This window comes from Cricetulus griseus, chromosome 5 (assembly GCF_003668045.3).
Source record: "Cricetulus griseus strain 17A/GY chromosome 5, alternate assembly CriGri-PICRH-1.0, whole genome shotgun sequence".
Classification (NCBI taxonomy): domain Eukaryota; kingdom Metazoa; phylum Chordata; class Mammalia; order Rodentia; family Cricetidae; genus Cricetulus; species Cricetulus griseus.
Window position 1 is genome coordinate 38,551,061 of NC_048598.1, and position 16,895 is coordinate 38,567,955.

The 16,895-nt window shown below is 47.1% G+C and overlaps 1 protein-coding gene across 1 annotated transcript in view; it reads right to left on the minus strand.

Annotated features, from left to right (window-relative positions):
• The window catches only part of Nmnat2 (nicotinamide nucleotide adenylyltransferase 2), a 164,016-nt gene that overhangs the window by 32,684 nt on the left and 114,437 nt on the right, over nucleotides 1–16,895 (minus strand). Inside the window, exons 2-6 of the mRNA XM_027417365.2 lie at nucleotides 10,493–10,581; nucleotides 9,689–9,756; nucleotides 7,458–7,536; nucleotides 4,465–4,591; nucleotides 1,055–1,135 (exon numbers count right to left, since the gene is read on the minus strand). Coding sequence (XP_027273166.1) covers nucleotides 1,055–1,135; nucleotides 4,465–4,591; nucleotides 7,458–7,536; nucleotides 9,689–9,756; nucleotides 10,493–10,581 — 444 coding nt within the window. The remainder of the gene's footprint in view (nucleotides 1–1,054; nucleotides 1,136–4,464; nucleotides 4,592–7,457; nucleotides 7,537–9,688; nucleotides 9,757–10,492; nucleotides 10,582–16,895) is intronic.

Below are 16,895 nucleotides of genomic sequence, written 5' to 3' on the forward strand. Positions count from 1 at the left end.
TCTCCTCCTGTTGCTTCCCGGTTTAAGGAGTCAGCAAAATTGGGATGTTGAGCCATTTCCTTGGTGGGATGTAGCAAACGCCAGCAGCAAAACCAAAGGGCAGAGCCTCTGGTGTGTACTGTCTGCATGGAGGTGTACAAGTTACACACATGTGCACACACACAAATCTATAGGTGAGCTGCCTTGTCTCCTCAACCAACTCTTGGTTCCCTCTCAATGTGCCCCAAACTAGAAACCTCCATTATGGCAGAAGGCAGCCCCAAAGAACAAAAGGAACATGTTCTTTTGGCTCTTTGGGGGGCTGTTTTATAGGGTAAATTTGTAGTTGGCAGGGGAAAGAGCTCCAGGACCTGTGATGTTCCCCGCCCCCTTGCTGAGTCTCTGAGGGGCACCCACAAGACAGAGGGAGAGAGTATGTGCCCACTGGAGGAACAGACACTGCCTGAACCAGGATCCAGGATGCAGGCCCCACGGGGACACCCATTGTGTAGACATGTTTTCTGGAGCACAGGGTGAGGAATGAGCACAGACTGGAGGAGGGAGATGACCATGAAAGACTCCCGGGATCACCACATCCTCTTGCTTCCATCACCTCTTGACACTAGACCTGGACATCCCTGCTTGCCTCTGATCTCTTTCAACTACACTCTACAAATGATCACCCCACTAGGGTGTCCTAGTCCATTCAAGCCATTACAACAAACACCACGGGTGGGTGGCTTTCAAACAACAGGAATTTATTCCTGAGTGTTCTGGAGTTGAAAGCCAAAGATAAAGGAACCAACATGGGTAGCATCACCTCCTTGTGTCTTCAGTTGGTACAAGAGGGTTAGCTCTGCAAGGCCTTTTCTTTATAAAACAGTTTTTTTTTTTTTTTAAATTACATTCTACTTATTTACTCGTTTGTGTACAATTCACCCTGGTGATTTAATTGTCTCTCAAAGATCCTGATTTCTAATACTATCCTCTGGGGGATTAACAATTCAATATATGAATTTCAGGGGTGTGGCTATTTGCTGGAACAGGGAAAGGAAACCCCCACCCACCCCCTTACCTACAAAGGTGAATCGCTCCACAGGAGGGCGGACACAGCAGATCCGGGTGAGGCTTTCTCCCACCTTTCCCAAGATCTTGGCTATGGGAGAGACAGAGACAGAGGGAAAGAACCACTCACAACGGACAGTGTCAGCCCCACAAGGGGCCACTGTCAACAACACGAGGTCCTGGGGAGGGTGGAGCTGGGAATCGGAAGGCAGGAGGAAGGGGAGAGAGAAAGGACAGGACGGTGACAGCCCCAAGTTCTTCTCAGAGTCCAAGGCACTGTGAGCCATAGTCTATTTTCTTGTAGTATTTATTGTTGAAAAGTGGAAAATAGACAAAAGGGTGACATATAAAGAGAAAAAGAAACAGCACCCACAATCCCACATCTAGATAGAACCACAGCTTAGCATCTTGGTGTATTGTTTGTTTTCTTCCATTTTAATGAGTATAATGCATGCGTGTTGGATCAGATTGCAACTTCAAAGTGCATTCACACGGCTGCTCCTAATCCTTCCCACTCCTCCCCAAGACAGGGTTTCTCTGTGTAGCCCTGGCTGTCCTGGAACTCACTCTGTAGACCAGGCTGGCCTCAAACTCCAAGAGATCCACCTATCTCTGCCTCCCAAGTGCCGGGATGACAGGCGTGTGCCACCACCGCCTGTAGCTCTTCAAATTCTTAATGTTATGGTTTGAACCTTAAATGTCCCCCAAAGGCCATGCATTGGAGCCTGGTCCCCAGCTGGTGATGCTGGGGAAGTGGTGGAAGTTTTAGGAGGTGGACTCTAATGGAAGAAAGTTAGCTCACTGGGTGTGTGTCCTGGTTTCCCCCTCCCTCTCCGTTCATTCTGAACACCACAAAGTGAGCCACCTCCTCTGCCACTCACTCCCACGATGCTGTATGCTTCCACGATATCAAAACAACATGGTCCAGTGCCCCTGGACTGAAATCTCTGGAATGTGAGCCAAATACATCTTTGTTCCTTCAAGATTGATTTTTCTCGGGCATTTTGTCACAGCAATGGAATGCTGGGCGACTAACACAGTTCTCAGGAACTTCTCAGTGGGTTTGTCCCAAGCCTGTCCTTAGCCACTCAGTCCCACTGGACAGTAGCACCCAAATCCAAGGGACCTCAGCCTGTGGCAGACTCCACACTGGTGTCGTCTCTGCTGGGCTAGGGAGGGCATACCTGCCCAGGCAGATGGTCTTCACAGTAATCAGGTTCTCTAAGTGGCTGAGAGGTGGCCTCTTTGGCTTTCCCATGATCTATCTCTTCAGGCTCTAGTCCCCAGTGTTATTGTTTTGTTTAAAAAGAAGAAAAGAGGAATGCTGAGACATGAGACATATTGACTATAAGTTTATTATAAGGCCCGGCAGAGTAGGGAGACTAAGAGAAGAGAAGAGGAACAGGGTAATGGCTGACCGCCTTGGCCGGTCGCCATAGAGAGACAGAGCGAGCGCATAGGTAAGAGAGAGAGAGGAAGCAGAGAGGAAGCAGAGAGAGGAAGCCGAGCGGAAACAGAGAGCGTAAATGGGCAGGGGCCTGTCTTTTAAAGGGGTCCTCTGCACCTGTGTGCAGACTTAGTTCCCATGGAACCTTGTTACCACCAGGTAACAGGGGCAGGCCAGCATAATGCCTGAACCTTTCATTTTAATGTGTCTAATACTTATGTTTCCACAAACTCTAAGCATTCTCGTAAGTTCCAGGGAGCCGAATCAGATCCAAACAGGTCAGATTCACTCCAGGTAATATTCAACCTTTCCCCAGTCCCAGGACTCTCTTCCCTCATGTTAGGACTCCTCGGGAACCCCTCCCTCATCTTACAATCTTCCCCTCAAGTGACAGGACCTAAGAAAATTTTTTTTTCTAAACTCAACCTTGTCTTCTGCTCTGCCAACATCTTGCCAGGTCTAAGAGGCGCCAGGGAATTCTGTACAGCCTGGACTGCAATGAAACAACCAGCTACCCCAGGACGTGGCAGTACCCCAACCTTCTTGGGTCCCCCAAAGATGGTCAACGCCCCCACGTCAGCAGGAAGCAGTCTTGAGAATTCGACGCCCTTATTCCTTAACCTGCCATGTCTAACACCCCACCTTTTTTTAAATAATAAGTAGAGGTGGGAATGAAAGGTTCAGGCCTTATGCTGGCCTGCCTCTGTTACCTGGTGGAGCAGGCAGTACTCTGGTCAGGCCAAGGTTCCATGGGAACTAAGTCTGCACACAGGTGCAGAGGACCCCTTTAAAAGACAGGTCCCTGCCCATTTACGCTCTCTGTTTCCGCTCGGCTTCCTCTCTCTGCTTCCTCTCTGATTCCTCTCTCTCTCTTACCTATGTGCTCGCTCTGTCTCTCTATGGCGACCGGCCATGGCGGTCAGCCATTAACCTATTCCTCTTCTCTTCTCTTAGTCTCCCTACTCTGCCGGGCCTTATAATAAACTTATAGTCAATATGTCTCATGTCTCAGCATTCCTCTTTTCTTCTTTTTAAACAAAACAATAACACCCAGTCTTGCTCAGTATAACCCAGTATAACTTCATGTAAACTGTGAAGTCCTAGCTCTTCTTTATAAATTACTATGTTTATAAAAGAGCAGTAAAAATAGTGTGTGGTCGCTCGGCATCTGTAGTGGGCATCTGTCTCTTCGAATTTGTATTTGTTTTTGGTCATGTTTTATTTGAAACAACATTTCTTGTAGCCCAAGCTGGCCTCAAACTCCTGTTCCTTCTGTTTCTACCTCCCAAGTTTTGGCATACAGGCATCTGCCACTACACCCAGTGTCGTCTCTTAGAACTGACCTGGGAGAATCCTCTAGTGCATGTCCCTTGGACCTGTCGGCTCTTTTTCCTTTGAGCTGTTCAGTTTAGGCTAATCACAAACTGTCACTGGATTGTCTTTTTTTTTTTTTTTTTTTGTCAAAGGAAAGAAAGCATCTACATCACAGAATTACTGCATTTAAAAAGAACACGTGTAAAGATTGAGAACAAAGCACCGAAAGGCACACAGTGCTAGTGCAGAGAAAGTGTTGGTGGCTTTGCTCTTTGTTGTTGAGTAGGCTAAGAGCCTTAGGTATGTGATGTGACTCACGGCCCTGCTACCTCCTCCCTATGACCCTGGGTGAGACCCTCAACCTCTCTGGAAGAGGGAAAGAAAAATGTTCCCTCTCAAATAGTAAATCCCTGTTGAAGGCAATTATATTTATATTTAAATACATAAGAAGGCGCACTGTCCTCTCTTCTCCCTCCTCCCTGTCTCCTGCCCCCTCCTCTCAATCTCCTTCCTTCTCCCTCCTACATCCCATGCCTCCTCCTCCTTTCTCTTTTGTATGCTTCACCCTCCTCTTCCTCTTTCTAGACTGACTAACTCAAATGCTGGCTGGGCCCCCTAGGTGATTTTAAAGATGGAGAACTTTACCCAGTGTCCCTTACCTGCAGTGGGCTTGGTGGACACATTGCTGTTCTGGTAAATGGGCTGGGTGTTCTCGTGTTGTGGCTGTCCAATCACAGGTGTCATGGAAGGCGTGTTGACATTGGAGAGGATGCAGCCAGTCACCCTCTGGGGAAAGGGAGAAGCACTGAGTCAGTGTCTGTAGCCAAGTGACACTGAGAATCATGGCCCAGTTGTCCCATCTGTCTGCCCAGCCGAGTAAGGCAGCCTCAGGCCAAGGGATGGTCTACACTGGCAGGAAACAGGGTAACTCAACAAGAAAAGTTTGGGAAGTGGCATCACACTGCCTTGAGCCCAAGTTCAGGCTCTCCTCCTTCTAGCTATGTGACCTTGAACAGTCCCTGAACCTTATTGCAAGCCTGATAATACAATTTGTTTTTTGGGGTTCCCCCCAGATGGGGTTTCTCTGTGTAACTCTGGCTGTCCTGGAACTTGCTTTGTAGACCAGGCTGGCCTCAAAGTCAGAGATTCACTTGCTTCTTCCTCCTGAATGCTGGGGTTAAAGGCCACTACCACTATCACCCACAAATTTAAATTTTCTATCCACCTGTCTCTTCTTCCTGAGTACTGGGATTACAGGCTTCAACCATTCTTTGTAGTTAAAAAAAAAAAAAAAAAAAAGGTGGGGGAGGGAATGGGTCTACATCTAGGTGGAAATCAGCCAATCTCCTGTCTTAGGAGTCAGCCCAGGTTAGTCTCAAGACCTAGGGACTGTCCCTCAGGCATGCTGGCCCAGCTTTAGCCATTTTGACTGTGGCAGAATTACTTGAGCAAGTACATGCAAAGTGCCTCTGGAGTGCCTAATGCTGGGGGGGCTTTGTGTGACTTTCTTCATGCCATGGCTATCTGTGGTCCCTGCCCGCTTCTCGGGGCTCAGATGAGATCATATGGTGAGGGAGCCCTGTCAGCATGGGAAAGGTCAGACCAACCATAGGCAGCATCACCACCTCAGCCAATACAGGCCGGACGCGTCATTACCACAGCCAGCTAGAGACCAGTGCCAGGCACTGCATGATGTATTTCTGTCACAGGAAGTACAGGGCGAGTTCCAAGTCCCCCGGGGCCCGCTCATCACACTTCAGAGCCACATGGAGACTTGAGATACATTACCCATTAACCTGTGTCATCAGGCCCACTGCTCCCTCCAGTGACATAGAAAATGTGGAGCTGAGAATGGAGTCTTCTCCACAGTGGAGCTGGAAGCAACACTACCCAGGGTCAGAGAGCGACAGAGAACCCCAGGACTAAGAGCATATTCAAGGTCCTTTCCCGAAAGCCAGCATCTCTGGGGTGAAGGTGCTCATTGCATTTTCAGGATTGGAGCCCTGCTGTGAGACGACCCTCAAACCCCAGGGGTGGCCAGGAAGACCCTCTGGGCGCTGCTTCTATCGGCGACCCTGCAGGCCAAAGGCCTGGAGTCTTTCTGAGCCTTAGAAGAGCAGGCATTTGTTTTGCGGATTAGTCCATCACTTCCATCTGCTCCTAACATAAAAGGTCACAGCAACGTCCCACTACATCTGTGAGGCAGCTTCCCAGCCTGCTTTGTGGGCTCCTCTGTCCAGCTGTGGCTGACAGAATAGAAGGGTGATCTGTTCCTTTTCATTACTATTTTATCACCAGAAAGGACAGGGCCACATTGTCGCTGCTCTGTGGCTGAGGAGTTTCTCTTGCTGTGTCCTTAGTCCCATTTGGCTTGCTCTGTCCAGGAAGAAAGTGATTGGCCACACACCCTACCTTTGCCTGTGTCCTGCTCAGTCCCCTATAGCTCTCCTGTCCTCAGCAGGTTTTACATACCCAACCATGAGAGGCCACCTCCCTGGCAAGTTTACCCTCCAAGCCAGGCACACCAGCCTCATCCCAGGACTGGGAAAGGCGGGGTTATCAGGAAACAGCTCTGCTCTGGCTGCAAGGCTGGTGACAATCTGTAACCTATACTGTCAGCCAGACTCTGCCAGGCTCTCCTACAGCTGGAACTTGAAAGTACACTTCTCTGGCTCAGGCTCAAGCTTTGGGCATGAGTATAAGAGGAAGTGCCCAGGAAGCCTGGGCATTTGGAAAACCAAACAATGGCCAGATTCTATGGCCATTATAGCCAGGCCAGCATTCAGGAATGCTTGAACGGTTCCTGATTCTCCCTTTATCATGGAACTTAAGACCTCTGTGTGACTAACTCATGTGGCAAGTGTGAGCCACTGATAATTTTGTTTGTTATCACAGCACATCTTCACCTATCCCAACTGACACATCCTTATACAGGAAATGAGAGTCTTTGTAAAAGGGTGTAATCGTTCATTCTATGTATGTGTGTGTGTCGGGGGAGGTGGGTAGGTACATAGGAGGGCAATGTCCACAGAGGCCAGAGGCATCAGATCACCTACCTGAGCTCAGGTCCTATGAGCCCTGCTTAGTTGATTCTTTGGGTTCTCATGGTGAGGACACTGTTTTTGTTGTTGTTGTTTTTTGTTTTTCCCCAGGCTAATGACATTGAATTTCTGATCCTCCTACCAATATAGGAGTGCATATCCCCACATCCAGTTTTCATGGGGATCAAACCCTGAGTTCTATACATGCTAAGCAAGCACTCTGGTAACTGAGCTACATTCTCAGTGCAAAGGACATCTCTGTTCCTTGTCCAGCCCTCTCCTTTTCTCGCTGAGCTGAAGTCTCACAACTCTATTCTTCATCCCACCTTGAATTTGCTTCTCCAGCTGATGATAGCTGCCCAACAGCCTCCCATCACCCTCAAATGGGAGGACAAGTCAGAGTGTAGAAGGCCGGGGAGTAAGGCGGGTGTTGTTCCAGGGTCCTAATTCACTATCTTCCCCAGTGCCATACACAGGCTGGTCTACCTCACAACTGGCAGGGAATCAGGAAGCAGATACCAGGGCAGCAGGCCAGCAGGCCAGAAGCCTCCTCCCCCGCCCCTCTCCTGCATCCAGCTCATCCACCCACCCTTGGCCCTGGCCCAACTCACCTTCATGAGGTCTCGATGGTGTTCCAACACACTGCAGGTCGTCTGCCAGGTGTCTTGGTAGCATTCCCATGGGTCCACTCTGCCATCACAAGAGAGGCTGCCCTTAGTCTCCATTTCATGCACTCTCCTCATTGCTTCCTTCCAAGGCTCAGGGAGCTTAGCAGGCCTGGCCATGTCCTGTTTGCTTAGATCTCAAATTAGGTTAAACCAGGCTGTGAAATACGTTCCTGAGCTTCAGTTTCCCTCTCTGTAAAATGAGAAGACTCTAGCACAGGCAGGTAAGGAAGATAGTGGTGCAAGTCTCCCTGAATTTAACCCCAGCTCAACACTTTTTCTAGTGGAGGACCTGGGAAATTTTATATGCATAGTATCTAGCAGGATGTCTCGTGCTTATTTTCATATGGAGAAGGGAAATCTTCAGGCTCTTACAGAATTGGGATAAGGATTTAATGAGCCAGAGGCTCATCAAGTAGGGACAGAGCGAGCCGGGAGAAGCAGCCCCATCAGCCTCTACTGGGTGGTGCAGTGCCTCGAGGCTGCAAGTCAGGCTTGACAGCTAGAATAGAAGGTACAAAACCGCAGGCCAGCCAACTCCTGAACAGGAGGCTGGAAATGAGCAGGGATCCTGTCTCAGACTAATGCCTCACTTGGCCTCAATTGCCAACTTAATGAGCTGCTAAACTGAGATATTTCTGAAATGTTCGTTCTCCTAGCTGTGGAGCATCCCTGTCCATCTCCTACCATGCACCTCACGTTTCCCAAGTTGAGATCTTACTAACTGAAAATGAAAGAGTCTGCCTACCCTTGCCTGGCTCTTCCTGTGCCCATAAGTTTGGGAGGTGTCAGTGCTAGCTAGTCAGCTCTTCCAAGCGGGGCAGGTGGTAGCACTCAATATGTATGCATCGGATCAATGAAGGAATCATTCCAGAATTTTCTAAAAAGAAGTCCAAGCAGGAACAGCCTCTGCCCAGTGTGTTCTCCCCTGGATCCATTCCCCACAGGCAATTAGACAGTCATTTACAGCACCAGGAGATGAGGTTTCTGACCCTGGCTTGATCACAGATGGACTGTCCTCCAGCACTTTGACTTCTGTTTCTCAGTCAAGAAAAAGCAGCCACTCTCTACCCAACTGTGTCTTTTTGAAAAAAAAAAAAAAAAAGACTTTTTATTTATGGGTGTGAGGGTGCCTGTGGAGGCTAGAGAGGGTGTCAGATCCCCTGGAGCTGGAGTTACAGGTAGTAGTAAGCTGCCCAAGGTAGGTGTAGGAACTGAACTCATGTCCTCTGGAAGAAGAGCAAGTGATCACTACTGCTGAGCCATCTTTTCAGTCCTCAACCCAAAAGAAAGTCCCTTAAGGGTGAGACTTCTCATACAAAGCCCTGGCCAGGCCCACAGTGGCTTCCCCATCACTGACTTCAATTCTGCCAGCCCAACCCTCCTGGGTTAACAGCATCCCTCACTCTGAGTTCAATGGCCCTCCCCTCATGGAAACTTCTGGGTGCTGCTTATTTTTCCACTGTAGGAAATTAAAGAGCAAGTGATGTGCCATTATTTTTTTAAATACCATCTTCTCATGCAAATTATAACGGTAGGAACTTGGGGGACATAATTAGCATAATTAGTGAAAGCTTGCTTTAATTACACTGCTGGCTCAGAGCATGGGAAGCTCTGCCATCTTAGCGGTACAGCTAGTCTGAATGGGGGGTGGGTGGGTGGGCAGTGATCAAGAAGCCAGCTTCAGGTTTGAGTTGGTGGAGATGCCCTAGAGAGCACTGCTCAGAGGCTCCACACTTTTGTCCTGGAGTCAGTGTGGACCCCTGAGGGACCCTGAGATCAGAAGTGGGCAGTAACCAAGGCCACAGACTTTCTCTGAAAGGCAGGGAGTTTTGGTGAGAGTTAATGGAAGTTGTTGGGAATGTGAATGAGAGGCACTTGGGGTTTGGGGACCAGACTCCTCCCCCAGTGATGGTTTTGGAAACTCTTAAGAATCACAGCAGGACTCATAGATGCAAAACTCCCTAAGCTAACTCTTTAATTTTGATTGTTTGGTTCAAAAATAAAGTTATCAATTGGGCCACCACTGGAGATCTACCTCATTATGGCTGGTATGAGGCTAATATCTCCCATACTCCCTCACCCTGTGGGTTCCAAATTACTGACTCTTCCCCTTTTCCATTCAACCCCGGGAAACCGAGGACCATTTGCCTCTGGCACCATCATCACAGCCCCACCTGATCCAGTCAGAATTCTGGACAGCCAGCTGACACATGACGAGACGATGCCGACTCGACACCAGGCCCTGGAAAGCAATGAAGTCATGAGTAGGAGGTGGCCTTGGTCTTCCACAGTACCCAGAAACACCAGAATAAGCCACCCCATTACATAGTGTAGCCATGTTTGATAAGAGGAAACGAGAGGTGTGACCCTTTAACTTGTCCCTTTGTCACACACACAGACATTGAGTGACGGGGGGAAGGAAAGGGATGAAGGATGTGTGGCGTATATCCCACTGAATCAGAGTCCAGGCCAGCCAGTGCCCACTCTGCATAGGTCAAGGTTTGACCTGGTCTAAGCTCAGTTAGCCTAGTTTAGTGATTAGAGTATCCCTGGGACAAACAGAAATGGCTGGGTGAGTTCCCACATTTTTGGAGACCTGGGGCAAATTATAAGAGGCACTGGGATGCTTTTTCCAAAATAAAAATCTCAGGAACAATTTGTCCAATGCAGGTCAACCCATAGCACGCTGAATGAAGCTCAACCCATAACCCGCTGCCAATCTGGAGACCAGCACAGTCACACAGAGCTGGCACGCTCACTCCACTCTGTGAACAGCTGGCTGTAGTGAGCAGCTGGCCCTCCGGCTGTGGCCAGACACCCAATTCTGACAGTGGTCCAGGGATGAAAGCCAGATGCCTACTGTTAGGCACTTAGCATTTCCAGGAATCTCTCCAGAGACCACACTGGGGCAGTTTTATCCCAGGGAGTGGTCGTGAGGAGGGAGGGTGAAAGGAGAGAAGGCATAGGAAGAGACCCACCTGTTTTCCATAGGAGTCGTGGACAGGAGAGACAATCCCACCAATCACAATGAATCTTCCAGTCTTATGCAGATAATCCCTGGCTCTTTCTAATTAAGAGAAGAAAGCGGCATATTACACGAGAGGAAGGGTGTGGATGAAAGGTGATAATGAAATCAGTCAGTTAGGCCCCCAGCCCGCTAAGGTTCCGTGCTTGCTATTTAAATAGAAGGTGTCAACTTTCAAAGCAAATGGTGGTGACTCACAGATTAGGGAGGCGGACCTTAGCCCCAGATACAAAGGATTTAGAATTTAATCTTAATTCAGGGCTTAATCCAGGGGAAGGGGTCTGTGTTGCAGGGGACCAAGGCAGCTGAGCAGTTTAAAACAAGCACCTCATTAAGGGGCATTAAGAGCTTGCTGATTGGAATTTGTTCCTTTTGTCATTTGCAAAAATCCCTGTGACAGGAAAAGTAAGCCTCCTTAGAATATGAAAGATGTGCCGATTGCCTCATCCAATTACCAAGAAGGAAGAAATAGGAAAACGAATGTAAAGGGCCTTGTACATAATCATAGAGAATTAACCACCAGCCTAGCTAGTCAACATCGTTACAGTTGCTTGAGAAAAAAAAAAAAAAAAAAAAGACCTGGCAGAACAAAAGCCTCCTTAGGAGTGTCGTGTTCCTTATCCAAACTGGTCAAGCAAGCCCAGGATCACTTCCATGAGAAAAACTGGTGAACCCGAAAAGCTTAGAAGTCTAGTTTGTTCCCACCATGGCAGCAGCCTGCCTCAGCTGTGGAGGTAGCTACATCATCATCTGTCACCAGGTGCCTTCAGGTCAGCTGTGCGACACCCACCCTTTAAACGTGCCTGTGCACTGGCAATGGGTCCAAGACCTAACACTAATGCACAAACTGACTTTTGGAGCCCGCTCTATATGGAGAGATGCCTTGCCCAGCCTAGACACAGGGGTGGGGGGTGGACAGGGGCCTTGGTCCTGTCTCAATGAGATGATGGGACAGACTTAGTAGACTTCCTAGGGGAGGTCTTACCCTCTCCAAGGAGCAGGTGGGAGGTGGGGGAGGGAAGGGGGAACTGGGATCGGAATGTAGAAAATAAATTAAAAAAAAAAATAAGTGCCTGTGTGACAGCACACCCTTTAAAAGAGCTGGTGGATCACAGTCCTCTCTGCTCTTGCCCTTCTTCCTCTTGTCTCTTCCCTGTTCCCTCTGTCTGTCCGTCTGCTGGCCTGCCTGCCTCTCCAGAGAAGGCCTTTTGCTCCGTGTTCGCTTAGTGGCATACCTTGGCCCACTGAAGCCCAGGGAGCCGGTTGAATAAATTCTATCAGGTTGTACGTTTTTAAAGATTTTATGTTTTGTGTCTGTGTGTACATATTCTTGTGGAGGTGGAAATTGATTTCCCCATTTACTTTCCACTTTACTTTTACAGAAGATTTATTTATTTTTAATCTTTTATTGTATTTATTGTATTTATTTATTTATTTATTTATTTTGAGACAGAGTTTCTCTTCACAACAGCTCTGTCTGTTCTGTAACTCACTCTATAAACCAGGCTGGTTTCAAACTCACAGAGATCTGCCTGATTGCTGAGATTAAAGGTATGCACCATCATGCCTAGCTTTCTGCTATGCTTTTACTATGTATGAGTGTTTTGTCTACACTTATGTATGCACATCATGTACATGCCTGATGCCCTCAGAGGCCAGAAGAAGGCTTCATATCCCCTGGAACTGAAGTTACAGGTAGTTGCTAGCCACCATGTGGGTGCAGGGAACTGAACCTGTGCTCTTTGTGAGAGAAACAAGTGCTCTTAGCCATTTAGCCATCTCTTCAGCCCCATGCCTATCTTTTTACATGAATACTGAGGATGAAAGTCAGGTCCTCCAGCTCCCAGCAAACACTTCACCAACCGAGCAATTCCTGAAGTCCTCAGATGTGAATTTTGTGAAGGGCAGCAAGGCTGGTTGTCGATTCTACAATTGAAAGACCCCCGGAGGCTCAGGCCCCAGGATCTCAGCCCAGGACCGTGGCCACCCCAATCACCATGTGGAGGTGAAAGCTTAATGCAGACAGCAAGAGGCTTTATTGTAGTTGTTTAACCAGCTAACCCCATGTTAGCTCCGGCCTTTCATCCATCCACCATGGCGGATGGCTAGGAAAGACGGCACAAAGTCACGACATAGAGATCTTATAGGGCAGCATAAGGGGAGTGTTTAGGGGTACGCACAGGCTCAGGATTGGTGTGCCTCCAGGCTTGCCCTGTGTTGATTGGTCAACTGGTTGTTATGGCCCATAGGCCCTCCCAGGGCAATTGCTATGCTCTGCGCGTCATTGCTGTGCGCTTGTCCGTAAAGCACAACCAGAGCTGTAAAGCATAGCGCCACCAGCTAACTTCTGATTGGTTCCTTGCCATGCGGCAGGCATCTGACCTCCTAGTGACTGAGGCAAGGTCAGGCAAGCATGTGCTAGGCTGTTATGGCTGCTAAAATGGGGAGCTGGTCCCTTCACAATCAAGCTTTCATGACCTTGGTGGCCCTGTATGCATTTAAAAATAATTTTCACTACAGTTGCTTCTTTTATCCCCTCAATATAAAATCTTTTAAAATAAAAAAAATTGACTGTATTTTTAACATTTTCTATATTTTTCAGGGTAAATGAGGAGATTGCTCCTATAATTCAATAAACAGCACGGTTCCTTTTACTTCTCTCCCACACGGGTTCCCGGTTACATGAACAACCTTGCACCACGCAGCACATTTGTTCCACTTGATTAACTGTTGTGCACGGTCTACATTCAGATTCATTCTGTGCTATACAATTCTATAGGTTTTGATAAGCATGGGACATGGATCTGTTATGAAGAACCACACAGAGCATTTCACTGCCCTAAGTCTCTGGGGCTCACTCCACCCATTCATTCCTCCTTCTCACCCTGACCTCTGCCAACCATGGCTCCTTTTACTATTTCCTGAGATTTGCCTCTGCTGCTGGTCAGAATGATGCAGCACACAGTCGCTTCAGGCTGGGCCCTTTTGTTAAGCACTATGCATTAAGTTCTTCATGTCTTTCTGGGCCAGCTAGTTTTATGTCAGCTTGACACAAGCTAAAGTCATCTGAGACGAGAGAAACTCCACTAAGAAAATACCTCCATAAGATGAGGATATAGGCAAGTGGGAGGGCTCAGTCCACCCCTGGGCTGGTGGTCCTGGGTTATGTAAGAAAGCAGGCTGAGCAAGCGAATTAGCAGTGTCCCTCCATGGTCTCTTCATCAGCTCCTACCTCCAGGTCCCTGCCCTGTTTGAGTTGCTCTCCTGACTTCCTTTGATGATGAACAGCAATATGGAAATGTAAGACAAATAAACTCTGCAAGTTGCTTTGGTCATGGTGTTTCATCATAGCAATAGTAACCCTAATGAAGACACTTACAATGTTAAATAGTTTATTTCTCTTTATCAGTGAATAATATTCCATCACTAGCTGATTCTCAGTTTGCTATTCTGTCCACCTGCTGAAATACATTGTCATTGTCCCAGGTATTGGCGATTATAAACAGAGCTGATGTAACATCCATGCGGGTATTTGTATAGTTATGTTTTCACCTCATTTAGGTAAATATATAGGAATGAAATCACTGAATCACATGATAAGTATATGCTTAGTGCTATAAGAAACTCCCATTGTCTTCCAAAATGACTGTACCATTTTTTTAAGATTTATTTATTTATTATGTATACAGTGTTCTGCCTGAATGACAGAAGAGTGTACCAAATCTCATTATAGATGCTTGTGGGCCACCATGTGGTTCCTGGGGATTGAACTCAGGACCTCTGTAAGAACAGCCATTGCTCTTAACCTCTGAGCCATCTCTGAAGCCCCTGGCTCTACCATTTTGCATTCCCTCCAGCATCAGTAAATGAGAATGACTATTGCACCCCATCCTTGCCAACCTTTGTTTCTCTTGGGTTTGTACATTTAGTCATTCTAGTAGGTGTGTTACTCTGTTGTCTATTTATTTAAGACTTGTTTACTCTTGTATTTTTTAATGATTTATTTCTTTTTACATGCATTGGGTTTTACCTGCATGTGTGTCTGTGTGAGGATAATGGATCCCCTGGAACTGGAGTTACAGACAGTTGTAAGCTGCCATGTGGGTTTGGGAATTGAACCAGGTCCCCTGAGAGAGCAGCCAGTGCACCAAGCCATCTCTCTAGCCATGGTTTGTTTTGATTTATGCATATATGTGTACATTTGTTTGCTTACTTATTACTATGATAAAAAATACTTGGAGTGCCAGGCAGTTGCGGCACACACCTTTAATTCCAACACTTGGAAGACAGAGGCAGTCAGATCTCAGTGAGTCCAAGGCCAGCCTGGTCTATGAAGACCAGAATTGTTACACAGAGAAACCCTATCTCAAAAAACCAAATAATAATAATAATAATAATAATAATAATAATAATAATAATAATAACCATGAGAAAAACCAACTTATAAAATAGTTTGTTTTGGCTTATAATTACAGAGGGCTACAGTTCATAATAGTGGGGCTGGCATGACAACAAGCAGGCATAGTGAGAAGGCAAGACGCTTAGAGCTCACCTCTCAGTCCCACACAGGAATCAGAGAGTGAACTGGAAGTGGGGAAGACTATAAACTCTCACAGCCTGCCCCCCATTCACACACATATAACTTTTCCAGCACCACCACCAAATGGCTACCAAGTGTTCAAATACCTAAGCCTATGGAGAACTTTTCTCAGTTAAATTATCACTAGGTGTGTGTGTGTGTGTGTGTGTGTGTGTGTGTGTGTGTGTGTGTGTGTAGCTCAGGCTGTCCTGGAACTCACTCTGGAGACCAGGCTGGCCTCAAACTCAGAGATCTGCCTGCCTCTGCCTCCCAAGTGCTGGGATTAAAGGTGAGCACCACCACTGCCTGGCTGTAGTAAGCATTCTTTTTTTTTTTTTTTTTTTTTAAGATTTTATTTATTTATTATGTCTTCTGCTTGCATGCCAGCAGAGGGCACCAGGTCTCATTCAAGGTGGTTGTGAGCCACTATGTGGTTGCTAGGAACTGAACTCAGGACCTCTGGAAGAAGAGTCAGTGCTCTTAACCGCTGAGCCATCTCTTCAGCCCTTGTAGTAAGCATTCTTAACTGTTGCGCCTTCTCTCCACCCCCTAACTTTGATTTTGAAAACAGCACTGTTACTTCTCCTACTAACTCTTATTTTGATATTTAAATCTATTCCATGGCCCAGCCTCCTGTCTCTTCTCAGGATCCCTTCACTCCTGTCTTTCTCAGGATCAGATCCATCTGGTCCTTGGCTGTAACAGACTCTTAGCTGCAATGAGCCAACTCTTCCTTAATCTCCTCCTTTTTCCAACAAGTGTCTGTTTACTTTTTACTTATCCATGTATTTAATTAAAAGCCCAGCTCTTTGTCATGTCCAACTTGTCTGGTCTGTCCAGCATGCTCCTTCTCTGGACTTACTTTCCTAACACTTCACCATGTGTCCAGTTCAAGGGACCTGGAAATTCTTTCAGCCCCTCTCATGTTTTATGGATTTTCTCAAAGACAGACGCATTAATGTAGGCAAGAAGTTTCAAGTGCACCGCCAGAGTGGGTGTGAGGTTAGCATATCCTATGAGAAGCAAACTGGACCAAAGATGATTCATACTAAGCTCCATGTAGGCCAAACAATGTTGACATTGTCTTTGAATCACTGTGTGGGTCCCAGTGTGCTCTAAGCTGACTACCATGCCAAAGACTTCTTTGGTTCGAAAACACCCAACAGAATGAGTTGTCTGTTGAGCAATGGACACTCAGTAAATGTTCTCACATAGAAAGCTCATGAAGCTGCCATGTCCACTTTTGCTCCTGTAGAGTGTCCTCTATGTGACCTTGAGCTTCCCACTACATTCCATAGACCACATTCATAGTATCCAGTGAACATCCATGGCACCAATGAATTGCTTTAGTAGCCATCACTCTTTCCTCCCAGCCAAGATAAATGACTCTACCACTTGCCATGCTTCAGAGTTCACTGTCTCGTGGAGAGGCAATTTTGAAAGGACTATCCCAATTCGGAGTCAAAACACTTCAACCAGAAGAGTTACTGTGATCAATTCAATTTAGGAAATGCCGATGGAACATAAAACCCACAATGGGTGCTAGAGGGAAGTGAGGATGAAGTTGATTTTATCTATTCTCTTTACTGGTCATGTGTACACAGGGCCTATGTGTCTAGAAAACAGTTCACAGCAGTCTTTCCCAACCTGTGGGACTTACAAGCTTTCCAGTCCTCCTTCTGATATGATCTCAGAGCCTTTCAGGGAAAGAGGTGTGATATAGATGTCTTACTGAGGGCTAAGCTCTCTACAGTCCCTGATTTTCTGCAGTTTGACT